The following is a 16,968-nucleotide window of genomic DNA, read 5'->3' on the forward strand; positions in this document are numbered from 1 at the left end:
GGTGTGGCATCCTCTACAAGCTGCAGGTGGAATCTCTGTTCTACTGTCAACCTCCTTGGGCTGCAGGAGGATCTCTGCTCTGGCACCTAGAGTACCTCTTCCCCCTCTTTCTTCACTCACCTTGGTGTTCCTCTCACATATTCTTACTCCTCTCTCCAGCTGTAATTACTCCTTGTTTTTTGGTTTTGTTCCTCTTTTAAGTAAGTTATCCTAGAGGCACTGTTACCAGTGTGAGTTAGCTTGGTCTTTGCCAGCGGCAAGTCTGTCTTGGAGATGGCTGGCATTGGTTCTAGCAAACATGGGGGAAGCATAACAACTTCTGGCAGAAGCCACCCCTTTAGCTCCCCTGCTACCAAAATCTTGCATTGAAAACAAAATACATTCCACACCTTGCTTCTGTGAATCACATATTTTATGAATTACCATTAAAGTCCACGTTCATCACGCAATATTCACAAACTTGAGTCACATCAACAACCACAAGGAGAAAGAATTCCCACACGAAAGTAAAAATAACGTCCTCGCCACACCAAAGCAGATAGTTTCTACGCCTTGTCCCTTCACCACAGTTATAACACACAAATTCTACACAATCATTTGACTTTCAGTTCTGTGTTCAGACTAAGTTTCACCCACTATCTCTCCCAATTTACTTCCCTTATCTCAAATTCCTCATGTCCCACATTTGGTGTCAGAAAGGAGTGTGGTGCTTTGACCTTGGCTGGATGCCAGGTGCACACCATGTCACTCTTATCACCACCCACCTCAACTGGACAGGGCGAGGAGAAAAATTAGTTGGAAAAAAACCTGGTGGGTCAGGATAAAGTCAGTTTAGTACAGCAAAAGCAAAAGAATGGATGTGGAAGCAAAGTGAAAAAACTTGAAAGATTTATTCTCTGCTTTCCCATCAGAAGGTGATGCCTGGCCACTTCCTGGGGAGCAGGGCTTCAGTACGCATAGTGGATGCTCCAGAAAACAAATGTTGTAAATAATGAATGTCCCTGCTTACTCTTCCTTTTTCTTAGATTTATTGCTGAGCAGAGACCCTGTGGTATAGAATATCCCTTTGGTCAGTTTGAGTCAGCTGTACTAGCTGTGTCCCCTCCCAAGAGGGGATGCCACACCCATCAGTTTTCTCTTGAATTTATTTGGAATAGAGAAGGAATGTTCTCTTAACTTTTCCTGTTATAAACCGACTTCTTACCTACAATATGTTACGACTATTGCTTTATCGCAAGTACTCATCTAAGGATAGTTGTTCAGAATACTCTGATCATTTGTGAATTCCTTTTTTATGCGTGGAAGTAGTCAACTTTCTGTGAGTAAATCCATGCTAATGACTCTGGAATTCATATAATTAAGATGAGGAATTACATTGTAATTATCCTGTATTGTGCAAATACAGGTTATTGTTTGTAGTGAGATATATGTATATATGTGTGCAGAGAGTGATTTTTTTTTTCCAGGAGATATTTTAGAATTGGTTAATTCTGGTCTGCTGCAGATGGAGATTAATTTCTTTACAGTATAATTTCAGAGGGTCAGAATCCTTCCGTTTCAAAATACAGAAATTACAAGACCATTTAGAGTTACGAGATGGAAGACTTCAGTTTCTAGATTGAAGAAGTGCAGCCCAAAGGCAATAAGAACGAAAATGCAGAGTTAAGAAAAGGATGCAACAAAGGCTGTTGACACACAGCAGAGAGATAAAGACTCCATATAAGGGTTTTGGTGTATAGGCATCAGGGGTGGATGGAGTAGTGAATGAGAGTGAAAGAGGACATGCATTTGGGCTAGAAATAGAGTGAAATCAGAATAAAGAGGAAAAAGTTGATAGCCGATGATTAAATCTTTCAAGGCGTAAGAGTAGTGCCAAGAAAGATACCACTGAAGGATTTACAGTAATAGGCACAGAAAAGATTTAGATATCTAAGATGTGTTAAAAAAAAAAAACAAACAAGAAACCCCTCAGAACTCCAAACAACCACCAAAACAGCAGCGAGCCATAAACTAATTGACCCACAGAGATATCCTTTCAACTCTTTGAAAGCTTTGGGTTGAGTTGTGTTGTCAGTGACGCAGTGCATCAAACATGATGGCATGTATTGCACCAGTCCTGCTTTCCCCTCACCTTAAAATTAGTGGACGCATAGGTGTTGAAACTTGGTGAGAATGCTGTCCTGTGCATTAATCTGTTATTCTGGATGACAATTCGGACTTAGAATTCAAGACCGCCTGTAAAATTAGCTAATGTATGTGAAGCCCCTTCCTGTGTCTGGCTGTGCATGGAAATTTTATTTTTTCCTCATCTTTACTTGTCTTCAGCAAGTTCCTTGGGTCATGGAGTGAGGTCTAGCTTCCATTTTGATTTTCATCGGTTTTCTCATCTGCATGCCTAACCTGTACTTAATTCGGCGTTCTCTGGGTAACATGAATGAAGAAAGAGTATTGTCAAAGAGGCATAACAGGCAGATAAGATAAAGAGAAAGAAGGGTTGAGAGGTGAAACATTTAAAAAAAGATAGGCTTCTTTCAGATGTGTCCTCACACTTTCTGTTGCCCAGGTTTCAAAGTAATTGGAGGAAAACAGCCACATTTTTTCAGTGGCATGTAATGCTGATGGAATCAGTTCTGTACAATGTAAATTGAGTCTTTTTTATGTAGGGATGTGTAGGTGGCATTATGTGTAAGTGTAAAATAAATTGGAAAGAAAAGTGAAGAAAAAACCCATATATTTTGTAATGTATTATTTAAATATTGAACTGTTTTTTAAAATATTGCAGTCTATTTGCATATGCATATATGAATACAAATAATGTATTAGAAATATTTTTTCTTATTTCCCCAAAATATTGTGAAATATGTAGAAAAAGAGTGGGGTTTTTAATTTGTGGTTTTGTTGTGTGTGGCTGTTTAAGTCATGAAAAAGTGAGTGTACTCTCTATGACTTACCAAAGGAAGACTTGCTTTATTGAGGCTTGCACAGTTAGCTAATTGATAGCAAAGGTTTCTGCAACACTGCCTACAAGTTGCCAGGTCAGTGTGAAAAATATGTCACTGCCTGATTCTATAACAAAGAGCAGTTATTGTTACCAGGATTTAATAAATCTTGTCCCCTCTAACAAACAGTATCTCTCAAACCCTCCTTCTACAGGTAGGCCACCAGAAGCAGTTCCAGTTGCAGCACCTTTAAAATGCTTTTCATCAGAACACATTTTCTGTATTGCTTGAACATGATTCATTTAAAGTCTTACAGAAAGAGTGGGATGTATTGGGTGAAATAGTATATAAATGCAGCTGAAGTTAAAATGGTTAAGATGAATTTAAATTATTTTAAATGTTTCTCTCCAATAAATACATCATTGCCGGTGAAGAAACTTTAGTCATTGTAAGCAGTTAGGAAGGTGTATTGGTGAAAAATAGCATGATTAGTTAATTTTGAGAATACGCTTTATAGATTGGGACTGATACAGCATACAGAGGAGGTTACCAGCCTAGTATTTGCCTCATTCTGCTAATTTGTTGGTTTGTTATTCCTTTTTTTAAAAAAAAGCATTCTCTGTTTACAAAGAAGAGAACATTTCATGTTTTCTTCTTTCTGCTATTGACATGCTATTCCACAGTTGCAGAGAAAAAGAATTTACATATACTGCAGAGTTACAAAGTGAATTAGGTGCCTCTTTTATTTGGGAAATATTTATGTAAAGAAAGAAAAAAATAGCCTAACAAAGTACTATTACTCTTCTTCACATGAATAGTTTAGAAGAATTTGGGACAATGGTTTTAAAGTAGAGCAGAGTAGGTTTAGATTAGACATTAGTAAGACGTTCTTCACTATGAGGGTGGTGAGACACAGGCACAGGTTGCCCAGAAAGGTAGTGGAGGCCTCATCCCTGGAGACATTCAAGGTCAGGCTTGATGGGGCTCTGAGAAACCTGATCTAATTCAAGGTGTTCTTGCATACTGCAGTGGAGTTGAACTAGATGACCTTTAAAGGTCCCTTCCAACCTAATGCATTCTGGAATTCTAATTTTAACTGAAGTAGGTATTGGATATGGTGTAAATTACATTTTAATTTACAAAATCCAATACAGAGTGCATAATGTCCAAAATACTCCAGTTATTTTAAGCTTTTAAGAGTTAAGTATTGTGACACTGTAGTATAAGAGCTAAAGTTTAGGCTAGGCAGATATTTTTGTGGATAAAGAAGTAATTTCTGTTTGCTTTCTGTTGCAGCAAAATGCAATACTCTGTACTGAGTGAATATTTTTATGCTAATTTTAAAACTCTAGTGATTCTGTTTGATATGAAAGAGTTTAATATTAATGATGGAGTATTAGAAAGACCCTTAAGACATGTACTTGAGTCTTAATGATATAAAATGTTTTCAAGAGTGTTCTTGGGTACTAGCATAGATGTTAGTGGGTCTATATGCTGCTGATCAAAACATGAATTCTACAATTAGCTCAGTGAGAGCAATTAGGAGAAAAATGCCCCTATTTTAAAATGTGCTTAAGTATGTATTTAATATATATAAGCCTAGAAGCTTGTTGCATTCCATGAATTTTTCCTGAGTCAGAGTCCAAGTGAGAAGAATTTAACTTTTTTTTTTTTCTTAAGTGCAAAATAATTACTTTTTTTCCCCCACTCAAGAATAGCAAGTATTTGAAAAAAATCTTCTGGCTGAGTGTATCTCTCCTAGGTAATTTTCTCATATTACTATTATATATCATTTAGTTTCACCAATTAGTTAAAGTTGCTGAGACATTTTTCTTCCAATTCATTGCTACAAAGATTTGCAGCTACTCCTCAATGTTATTTGAATTGCTTACTTCCCAGCTGTATTGTTATGATAGGTTAAATAATAGTAATGGTGATGTTGATGATGATAATTAAAAAGTTGTGAGAGTATTCTGTTCCATTAAGTATTCGGATTGCCATAGTAATCTTTGAGGAATATGTATCAGACTAATTCTACTACATATAGAGGATAATTCTTTCAAATACAAAGGTTGTGATGTTCATGGTGATATCAGCTTTATTTTACATGGTGATCCAACAACTTTGACTTTCAGTTACTTTTAAAAATACTAAAAGATGGTTCCAAAATTGTTGTGATCCATTACTCACTATAAGTATTTTAGGAGACAGTGGCAAGTCCCTTTTGTATTTGTCCCTAGAGGCTTCTCTGCTTTGGAGAGAATCCTTCACTCATGGAAGTGATATAACTGTCAACTACAAGTAAGCCTAATGGGAGATGAAGAAAAAAAACATTAAAAACCGTTGTCACCACCAGTGAAAACAACAAATCCTCCAGATTATTTGAGAAACACTTTATTATTTTTTTCTTGGCCTAATTTACAGAATATGAGTAGAAATGGCTTTCAGAACATGTTTACTGTCATTGTCTGCTCTGATACTTACAAGTATTTCCACCCTTTAGTGCCTAGAAGCTTGTGTTCTGTATTTTTGGTCAAGCAGTAATACTGTTGAGCATGATGTTTCTCCATTACTTTTTACTCAGAAATGTGTGTTTTTAAAAGTTTTAAAGTATCTAAAAAAATTCTATGGTATTTCTAATATGTGCCTGAATTATGTGGAATCATGCTATTAGAATGTAATAGAAAATGTTCAAAGATTCCTGAAAAACAGAAATTCTCATTTAGACTTAATTTATTTTGACTCTTTTCACATATATAATTATATACAATTATTTCATCATAGAATACATTTTATTTCTTGATGTATTGCCTTATTTGATACTTGAGTGCTGTACTTGGCATTGGTGAGGCCACATCTTGAGTCCTGTGTTGAGTTCTGGGTCCCTCACTACAAGAAAGACATCGAGGCCCTGAATTGTGTTTAGAGAAGGGCAACCAGGCTGGTGAAGGGGCTGGAGGGCAAACCTTTTAAGGAGTGCACCTGAAGGAACTGGGATTGTTTAGCCTGGAGAAGAGGAGGCTGAGGGGAGAGCTTATCACTGCCTATAATCACCTGAAAGGAGGTTGTAGAGAGGTGGGTGTTGGTCTCTTCAACCAGGTGAGAGGTGATATGGGGAATGGCACAAAGCTGTGACAGGGCAGGTTCAGATTAGATGTTAGGAAAAAGTTCTTCACTGAAAGAGGGAGGTGGTTGGGTCAGCATCCTTTGTATGTATTAAAAAGCTGGGTAGATGAGGTGCTGCTTAGGGGTATGATTTAGCATAGGACAGGTATGGTTGGACTCGATCTTAAAGGCCTTTTCCACCCTAGTCATTCTGTGATTCATTCTGTGAATTGAATAATTATTTTCTCTTAAACCACTGGAAATCTTGGTGTCTTTTAGCAAAAACAGTAGTCCTATAATTTTTTTTGCTTCAACAACTGTTTCTAATGGATGGGTTGAGGCAGGCTTAAATAAGAAAAAAAAAGTGTGTAAATGGAGAGAAAATTCAGTGTTGGTTATCCTTTTGTTAATGTTTTGTTTTGAAAATAGTACAGTGGACCATCTGTGCACCCGTCTCAGTGTACAGAAGTACCTTAATGTTTTTTCTGTTACTGATCAGTGTTACCGATCAAGGACTCTCTGAATGAGCCACACGATTTCAAGTAAGATTGGGTCTTTTTTCAGAGTGTGTGTACATGTGCTTATATGCATGTTGTTTGAAGAAGGAAAATTGTCATCACATTTTGGGAAAAACCTATCGTTAAAAGACCACTACGTAAATTTACGTTGCCTATTTTGAAGGTTTTTTTCTTTCCATTCTATGTCCGAGGGCATCATTGTGAATACACCGCATATGGATGTTGACATCTGGAAAAGAAAGCAAGCATTTTTAATACATCTCATGGTCCTTCTTTTCCTTATATAGCTTAAGATTTTCAAGAGGAAGAAGGATGGACTAGAAATGATTACATGGAAATAACAGACAAAGAAATTTGCATCCAGCACACAACAAGATAGCTAGTAGAAAAGTTACAATCAATCCCTTTCTATGTTAAAACTTTTCTATGATTAAACATCCTCCTTGTTTAAAAGGGGCAGTAAAACTAACCAGAAAGGCAGGCCGTGCGTTTACTTGGTTTTTTCATATATCTCTGTTTACCTGAAAGAAGATATGGTCTCAGTTTTACCCTGAATAGTTATCTGTAGCACTAAGCTCTTTAGAAGTTTTTCTGTTTGAGACTGTATGTTTTAGTCGGTCAGTTGCTTTTAATCCGAAAAGTTGTACTAGGTTTATGTGGTAAGATTTTGGCAGCATAGGGGAGGTACAGTGGTGGCTTCTGTGAGAAGGGATCAAGACCTGCCCCCATGGTGGACAGAAGAGCACAATAGGCATCTGAGCCTGTCTATGATGCTGGTGGCACCTGTGTGGTGGCTTATTTAAGAAAGGGTAAAAACTGCCATTCAGCAGCTGTGAGAAAAAGGAATGAGGGAAATGGGAGAGAAACTCCCCTGCAGAAACTAGAGTCAGTAGTGAAGATGAGCCTGCGAAAAAGCAGAGTGAGGCAAGCTGGTTTTAGTTTTGTTCTTATTTCTCGCTATCCTAATCTGTTATTAATTGGCAATGAATTAATGTAATTTCCTCCAGTTGAGTCAGTGATGGTAATTGGTTAGTGATCTCCCTCTCCTTATCTCAACCCATGAGCTTTTTTCATCTTATTTTTTCCCTGTCCTGCTGATGAGGGAGGGGATGAGATAGCAGGTCGGGTGACATGTGGCAACCAGACAAGGTTAACCCACCACAGTAGTTTGTGTGCTGCAGGCATATTGATTTAGTTATTGCAGTCCTCTGAAGCATTAGGTACAGTAACCTTAGTCCGAAAATTGTCTTAGCTAGAGTATTCCACATGAAGATTCTTCTGCATTTTTGTGATCATTATTAAGTTATTGAAGTAAGTCTAAAATATTCCTTTCATATGCATAACTTATAAAGAAAAACAATGCAGAAAAATTCTTTGAGGGACTAAAATCAGGGACTAGAGCAAAGTTGATAAGGTACTGCAGAGATTTTAGGGTCTGCATTGCACAGAAGGTCAGATTACATGTTTATAACATGCTCTTCTAGACCTTAAACATAATATTCCCTTCACTCCTGCATTTCTTCCTCTACAGAATACTGTGGGGAAAAGTGTAAGTTTATGGTACTTGTATGCATTCTCTTTCAAAGGGTTAAAAGTTAGGACTGTGTGTGCTTGGAAAGACTTTGGATCAGGTGAATACTACATGACTTGCTTTATAAAAAGAAAATTAGATGCCACCAGAGATAAATGCAGTGTCTGGACTCAACACGTTATTATGCTTAAAACTATCAACAACAGCTAATAGAGCAAAAAGAAATCCTACAGTTTCTTTTCGGTCTTAACCCAGAGGAGTTAATTTAATCAAACAATGTAGTGTTCCTAAGTACACTTGTGAAATCCTATTGTTTCACATTTGCTCAGATTCTGTCTTCTCTAGAGCAATCCTTACGCCCCAAAGAAATGGGGAAGAGGAGAAAAAAGAACATTTTTATTTAAGTAGTGTTGTTTTTCACATGTGGGATTTTTATTTTGGATTGTCTTTACTGCAAACTGCAGTTTTACAGAAATTAGCCAGGGGCTCCTGAGGTGGTCGCAGGGAAACACCTGTGAAATACCTCAAGGAATGTTCCACTAGGAAGGTGACAGCCAACAGCCCAGCTGAAGTGCCTTTACACAAATGCAGGCAGCATGGGCAATAAACAGAAGTTGGAAGCTACCATGCTGCTGGAAAGCTATGACCTTGTGGCTGTTACTGAAACTGGGTGGGAGGAATCCTATGCCTGGAGGGTGCCTATCAATGGCTGCAAGCTGGTCAGAAGGGACAGGTGAGGAAGGAGGGGCAGAGTTGTTGCCCTCTATGTTAAGGAATGGATCGAGTGTGAAGAGATGTTTCTAAAGAATTGCCAAGAGGAAGTTGAGAGCTTATGGGTAGGAATTAGAGACTGAAGCAGCAAGGGGAACCTTGTGGTTGGTGTCTACTACAGGTCACCTGGTCAATGGAGGCTACTGATGAAGCATTCTTACTCCAGCTACAGGAGGCATTGTGCTCCAAGACTCTTGTCCTGCTTGGGGATTTCAAACATCCTGACATTTGAAAAAGCAACATGATGAGCTGTAGGCAATCGAGGAAGTTCCTGCCTCAGTGATACCTTCCTAAGTCAGGAAGTAGATGGACCTACCTGAGGGGATGCAGTACTGGACCTGATAGTCATCAGTGCAAGTGAGCTCATCGGGGATGGCAAGATTGGAGGCAGCCTGGGCTCCAGTGATCACACACTGGTGTAGTTTGGAGTCCAAAGGAGTATATGTCAAGCAAGGAGCATAGAACCCTGAATTTTAGGAAAGCAAACTTGCAGCACTTCAAGGAGTTGGTCAGTAGGCCCCCTGGGGAAACTGTCCTCAGGGACAAGGGAGCAGAGCAGAGCTGGCAGACCTTTAAGGACACCTTCCAAGGAACAGAAGAGCTCTCGATCCCCAGGTGTAAGAAATCAGGCAAAGAAGGGAAGAGACCAGTATGGCTGAGTTGGAACCTGCTGGTCAGACTTACAGGCAAGAAGGAACTGTACAGGCAGTTCAAGCAGGATTGGGTATCCTGGGAAGAGTACAGAGATGCTGCCCAGTTTTGTAGAGATGAGGTCAGGAAGGCCAAGGCACAGCTGGAGCTGAACTTGGCCAGGAGTGCCAAGAATAACAAGAAGGTATGTCATCCAGACAGGGAAGGTTAAGGAAAGTGTACCCCCCATGATGAGCAAGGCTGGCAAACTGGTTACAACCGAGGACGAGAAGGCTGAGGTTCTCTACAGCATTTTTGCCTCAGTCTTCTCTTGCCAGCCTCTCTCCTCACATCTCCCGAGTCAAAGGAAAGCAAGATGGGGTCCTGGGGGACAAAGTCAATCCCACTGTAAGTGAAGGCAAGATTCATGACCATTTGAGGAATCTGAACATCCACGAGTATATGGGACCTGATGAGATGAATCTCAGAGTCCTGGGGGAATTGTGAATTGACTGATACAGTGGCCAAGCCACTCTACATGATAACTGAAAAGTCTCATGGTGGTCAAGTGTAGTCCCTGACCTACTGGTCAAAAGGCTAGAAAGGAGTACCCTGGTAACCACTGACCTGTTAGCCTCACCTCTGTGCCTGGGAAGATAATGGAAGAGATTCTTCTAGAAGCTGTGCTGAGGCACGTGGAGGACAGGGAGGTGAGTTGAGACAGCAGGGCTTCACCAAGGGCAAGTCCTGCCTGACCAAACTAGTGGCATTCTGTGATGGAGTAACTGCATCAGTGAACAAGGGAAGAACAATGGATGTCATTTGTCTGGACTTCTGCAAGGCCTTTGACATTATCCCTCACAACATCCTTCTCTCTGAGTTGAATAAATATGGATTTGATGGGTGGATTGTCCAATGAATAAAGAATTGGCTGGATGGTTGCATCGGATGGTAGTCGTCAATGGCTCGATGTCCAGATGGAGAGAACTGACAAACCGTGTTTCTCAGGGATCTGTACTGGTTTAATACTGTGTTTAATGTCTTCATTAGTTACATAGACAGTGAGATTGAGTGCACTCTCAGCAAATTTCCTGTTGACACCAACCTGTGTGGTTCAGTTGATGTGCCAGAGGGTCAGGATATCATCCAGAGGAACCTGGACTAGTTAGACAGGTGGGCCCATGCAAACCTCATGAAGTTCAAGAAGGACAAGTACAAGTTCTTGCACTTGCATTGGGACTATTCTCACTACCAATGCAGGCTGGGGAATGTTGTGACAGAAAGCAGCTCTGCAGAAAATGAGTTGGTGGTTCTGATGGATGAAAAGCTGGATGTGAGCCAGCAATGTGCACTTGCAGTCCACAAGGCCAGCCATATCCTGGGCTCCATCAAAAGAAGTGTGGCTAGCAGAACGAGAGAGGTGATTCTTCCCCTCTGCTCTGCTCTGGTGAGAACCCACCTGGAATACTGTGTCTGGCTCTGGAGCCCTCATCACAAGAAGGACATAGACATCTTGAGGAGGGAGGGCCATGAGGATAATCAGAGGGCTGGAGCACCTCTCCTGTGAAGACAGGCTGAGAGAGTTGGGATTGTTCAACCTGGAGAAGAAAAGCAGTCTTACAGTACCTGAAAGAGACCTACAACATAGCTGGGGAGAGACTGTTTATGAGTAAATGTAGCAATAGGATGAGGGACAATGGTTTTAAACTAGAGCAGGGTAGGTTTAGATTAGACATTAGGAAGAAGTTCTTCACTATGAGGGTGGTGAGACACTTTAACAGGTTGCCTGGAGAGGTAGTGGAGGTCCCATCCCTGTAGACATTCAAGGTCAGGCTTGATGGGGCTCTGAGTAACCCGATCTAGTTCATGTCCCTACTTACTGTGGTGGGTTGAACTAGAGGACCTTTAAAGGTCCCTTCCAACCTAATGCATTATGTGATTGTATTCTGTTGCTTGTTAGTATAAATTCCTGTCTTCTCTTGCAGTGCAGTTGCAGTAACGACATGGTGGTAATACCCATGGACATCTTTGTGAGGACCTTTCAACCAGACAGATACCAGCTGTGGAAAGAAGGCAAGGATTTATACACCATTGATCATACAAAACCAATTCCTCAATCAACACCTGAAGTAGAGATGTGGATGAAGAGAAGGGAGGAAACAAAGGGAAGAGAGGAAACAAAGGGAAGAGAGGAAACAGAGGGAAGAGAGGAAACAAAGGGAATAAGGACAAGAAAGAGAGAGGAAACAAAGATACTTCCCGAGTGGTATTTATATATTTTTCTCCTCCATTTGTTTGTCTAGGATGATGTCTGTTTCCTTCTTGTTCCTTTTTTTCTGTTTTTCACGCTTGTCTGATGTTTTATGTGAATTCATGAACTTTAAACAAAGTTTGTTTTTATTTTCTGAAAGGAAGTTGTTTTTTCAGAGAGACTATGAGAAATTAATTCAACGTACAAGGTATGTTTACATCTTAAGTTAATGAGTATGGAAAGCATCAAATGCATTACAGTGTGGTATTTAGAATATTTCTTTAGTCGAGATTACTCCATTACAGTTTTCAAGGTATAGATGGATGCCATTGTTTCTAGTGACATCTGCAACCGAAAGAACACATAGGAACACATGGGCCGATTTCATACACTTAGCTAATCTAATGAACACAATTCCAATGGTGTTTAATTCTTGTGCTGGCTTTTGTTCAGGCATGCTGAAGATTTAATTTTGTCTTTGCTCTTTTTTTTACACAGCATTGTGAAATACGTTGCTTCATATTGTAGCCATTTAATGAAATATTTGTTTTCCCTTCTTTCAGGGGCTTGTTTGTGTTGAAATGCATATGAACTTCTAAAATACTTAAGCAGATATGATCAGATTTTACAAGGGTATTCAGACTATTTTTTTATTAGCATTGGGATTTGGAAATACCACCTGGCCTTGGTGCAACTGAAGATGTTTTGTCTTCATTACTTTTATATAAGGCTTATTCTCGCTCAGGTTCAAAAGCATGATTCATTAAAAAGCTGGTTTGGATACTGGTTAAGTAATAGTTACTTAAGGTTATTTTACTTCCACAGTTTAAGAACTTTGCTGTAGAATGGTGATAAAAGATTAGAAAGTCAAATCCAATCAGTTGCTAACCTATCACTTAATAAATTGTAAACACTATCTTTATACAAAAAGATGAAAAATTGACAGTTTTTTACTACTTTAAGCAGGTGAAAGGGACATATATATTGGTAGACATTTTATCTTATCCGAGACAGACATTTTACTCTGACAGCAGTATCTCTTACAGCAGCAACCAGCAGAAAAGACCTCAAGCTAAAAAGCTTAAACCTCCAAAGGGGAAGAAAGTAGCTGCCAAGGTAGCTGGTGCAGAAATCATAGTGTCTGAAGCAGCTACTGATGGCTTCAAGGTCATTGAAGAACCTGACACAGGAGTCCCTTCTGGGGAAGAAGAAAACAGTGGTAGAAGGCAGCTGGATCAAAAAGTCAAGGTTACAGGTGAGATAAGGACTGATTATGTTTCACATGTAAGTTGTAGGCTGTTGATACTCTTTCTGACAGAAATCAGTGGATGTACTATTATCCTAATTCGATCTCAGCGGAAGCCTGGATGTAGCATACTAAAACACTTGTGAAGTTATGCAGAGAAGATTGATATTCAGTAAGAATTATGTAACGACAAAGTTAATATTCTGAGCCGAGAATAATATCACCTGAACTGTTTTAATGAAGTTTTTTTTTAACTGGGCAGAAAGGATGAGGGTTTGTAAATTGTATTTCTCCAATAGACTGATGGGTTTTACAGCAAAATTTTTTGTTGATACGGAAACTATGCAGAATGTCTGAACACGAAACCAGTACAGAGCATATATGCTTGTAGTATGCTACATGTGTTTGCATGAAGAATACTGCATTATAACTGGTCTATATTTTTGCACAAAAATGCTTTATTTTGAGACTACAGATTTCTTGCAAATTATAAAGGCCTTCTCAAGCCAGAGATGCTTTTTTTTTTTTTTATTTTTTATTCCTCAAAACTTTTTTATATTAACGTACTTGGTCTATTCTGGACTTTATTTCTTCTGTTTCACATTTCATTGCAGTTCAGGTATAGTATCACATTTGTGTTCAGAAAGGAAAATTCCAATTGTAACTTTGTGAGCAATACCAATACCAGTTTTATATCGATACTTAAAATTTATTTGTAAATTACATAGAAAGTGAATATTAGTGGTGTGTTCATGGTTATTTGGAGGTGGTAAACAACAGGATTGATCCACATAAAGGTAAAAGAAAAAGAGCATTCCAATATGGAGGCTTAGAAATTCCTGCATACAAGCAGTTGATGCTCTTTCAAGGCCTGCCTAGGTCTGTCATCGTCTTGTCTTGTTTTTTTTTCAAAGGTGTTATTCCTTTGCACTTCTCACAGCTCTTAGTAGAGGTTTGGAGTTTTCATGATCACTGAGAAATAAGTATTAAGTTAGCAGCCATTCGGTGTTCATGGACAAGGGAAGGAAAGCAGAGGAGTTCAGTGCTGTCCTTTCTCATTTGTGGTATTAAAGGGTGGTGCCCAGACCTTTGTTGAGACAATGAACCTTTTAGATACGATGATGGAAGGTCCAGTACTCACACTATTGATGATTGTTTGTCCTGCATCTCTGGCTAGTATGGCTATTATGCTCACCTGAGGCAGTACTCTTTATGCATAGAGGTTATGTTTTGGTATTGGGTGGGCTTTATATTACTAGTTTATATTAATTTGACCCAAAAAGGGATTTTTTTTTTCCAAAAAACAAGCTCAAATAACCATTGTAAAGAAAGAATGGGAGGGACTTTACAGAGTTTTTTTAATACTGTGGATGTGCTTCTGAATCAGAATTCACTGTGGTGCATGCTACAGTGTTCTTCAGGAACAGGTTTTTTGGGTGACCTCTCTTAACCCATTATTTTGTCTATCCTGTGCAAGCATCTGCAGAAATAGAAATATTATATAATTATATAAAATTATGCTAATAGCCTTAATTTTTAGACTGCTACTGTTTTCAAAATATTCCTGGTATCTGTTTGAAATGATGTTTTCCTAATTATAAACCATTAGTCTTTGTTTGTTTTCATTCTTAAAACAGGCTTAATAGGTATAAATGCAGGGTATAAAGTTCAATATACCTTTATATTATTTTTTCCAACTAGTCACAGTTCTTGTGGGATGTCAGAGTAAACAAGCTACATGAATATTGATTATTTTGAATGACATGAAAACATTTTGTAATTCAAATTTTTTAAAAATGGTGAAATTAATAAAACTGTATTTCCCACTCCAAACTGAAAATATTGACATTTAGTTTATTCTGTGAACAAATCTAGACTCCACACTTGTGTATGTCCTTGTACCAGATGCTTTTCTTTATGGGTTCTAAATGGGCAACCATGCTTTGCATTTGACTAACTCAGACTTTTGTGAAATACAATAAATAAATAAATATTTATATAGACACCATAAATATAAAGTGAACTTTATTAACGAATCATATTCTTGATCTACAGGAAGCACCCATTCAGGCTTACTTTTGAGCCCTGTTCCTGTACAAAAGAAAACAGGAGCAGGTTCCAGTCATCCTGTCTTTACCCGCGATGATTCTGTGGTCTGCATGCCCGCTTTTAATAGCTGTAGAGCAGAAGACAATTTGAAATCTCAGGATCAGTCTGTTTCATCTGTACCCTGTGATAAGTCAGAGGGACATGCTTCTGAAGCGGAAAACCCCGATAAAGAGAATGCCTCAACAGAGAGTGACGTCAGTGATGTGGAAATCCCTGTGAGTAGCATGGAATTTCAAGAAGTGTCTGTCTCAAAAGAGAATGAACAAGATGACATGGAAAAATCCAATATATGTGAAGATTAAATTATTATAGTAGTATATTTGTGATTTAATGAAATGTGAATGAACGTGTTTTTAATGAGACCTGATATCCATATTAAAGCATTTAAGAATATTCATGATTTTAATCAGATGCTAATTTGAACATGTTTTGAAGCATTCAGGCAAGAGTGGGAATTTGGATCCAAAAGCAGAATGTTTCTGGAGCTAGCTTGCTGACATATTTTCCCTCTGATTTTAGGTATCTAGTAATTTCACTTGATATCTGTGAATCCGAACTGTCAGCAATTACTCTCAAGCTATTCCCATGTTCGCTGCCTGCTACTATGAACAAGGCTATCAGCTTTAATTATTGTTATTGACATGAAATTGAAATTATTAGAGACAAGTGGTCTATTTGGTATCATGTATTTGTGTTTCAAAAAATGGCTGTTTTGGCTAAATCATGAGGAGAGTTAACAGTACGCTGGTTAACTGTCAGCAGAATGGGTTGATTCTGAGGGACTTAGTCTCCAAGGATAGAACACAGCAATGTGGAAGCACATAGTAATTTATTTTTTGAATGATGCATTGCTCAAATAAAGAAATGGATGAAGCAAATATGAGGACTATCTCTGCTTTGAGTTAGCTGGAAGCAAAGCTTGCTTTCGTTCTGCTATATTATCCCACTTGTTTATGAAATCTTACAGAATTTCTTGCTTTAGTTGAATCTATATCCACTGTATTCAAATTGGAGGAGAATCTTCAAGACATGGGTGTAACAGGATAATATGGACTGTGAGATTTCAGAGTCTCAAACTTGCTATTGGGTTTTGGAAATGTTCTAAAACACGTAAAGGAAATACTTGAAGGAAAACATCCCTTTAATAGAAGGAATATCTTTTTACATTTTTAAGTAGTAAGTTTAATAATGTTTTCTCAGTTGAAAGCCTACAAGCTTACAGTATGTATTTTTTTGTTACTCTTGCTGTTCTGTTATGGAAGGTGGGTAGCTTTGACTTTATGATGCGTAATGAAAGATTAAGCTGTGATCGTAGTCACAATAGCTTTCTGAGTTGGAAGTCCAATCCTAGTTTGGCAGAGCATGAGCAGGAAAACCACTGCCAGATTGCCAGACTAACCAGGAATACATTTTATAAGACCAAGTAAAACTATGCTGACCCCGTCACAGACATGAACTGTGCTCTAATGTTGTGAGTTTTAATAATCTTGGCTCCAGCCCTTCCACTGTAATAATAAGGAGCACTGTAAACATCTCAATGTTTTAATCATCATGTATTAGAGATTATATTTATCTCTTTCTGTGCCTTTCAGCCATTTATATATGAGGTTTCAGTTAGTCTCAAATATAATTGCATTCTCTTTCTGCCTCTTTTAAGTGAAGAAGCATGTTATACAGATGCAGTTTTAAAGTCTGATTTTTCTCTCTCTTTCTACTTAGTTGGTAACTTTCTCTAGATCAAAACCCTGCTATGTGTTTTAACCACATCTTCCTCCCTGTGCTTATCACAGTAAATTCAATGTTGTTTTGTAATTTACTTAACATTTTATAGTAGTAATTTTCAGCCATCAAATTGGTCAGGGGGCATG

At 38.4% G+C, this 16,968-nt stretch overlaps 1 protein-coding gene across 1 annotated transcript in view; it reads left to right on the plus strand.

Annotated features, from left to right (window-relative positions):
* The window catches only part of KDM4C (lysine demethylase 4C), a gene marked incomplete at both ends in the record, with an annotated part of 127,399 nt that extends 111,997 nt beyond the window's left edge, over positions 1–15,402 (plus strand). The window contains 3 exons of the mRNA XM_084278394.1: positions 11,480–11,623; positions 12,712–13,000; positions 15,047–15,402. Coding sequence (XP_084134520.1) covers positions 11,480–11,623; positions 12,712–13,000; positions 15,047–15,402 — 789 coding nt within the window. The remainder of the gene's footprint in view (positions 1–11,479; positions 11,624–12,711; positions 13,001–15,046) is intronic.
* Positions 15,403–16,968: the final 1,566 nt, after the last annotated feature.

This window comes from Gallinula chloropus (genome assembly GCF_964237585.1).
Source record: "Gallinula chloropus genome assembly, chromosome: Z".
Classification (NCBI taxonomy): domain Eukaryota; kingdom Metazoa; phylum Chordata; class Aves; order Gruiformes; family Rallidae; genus Gallinula; species Gallinula chloropus.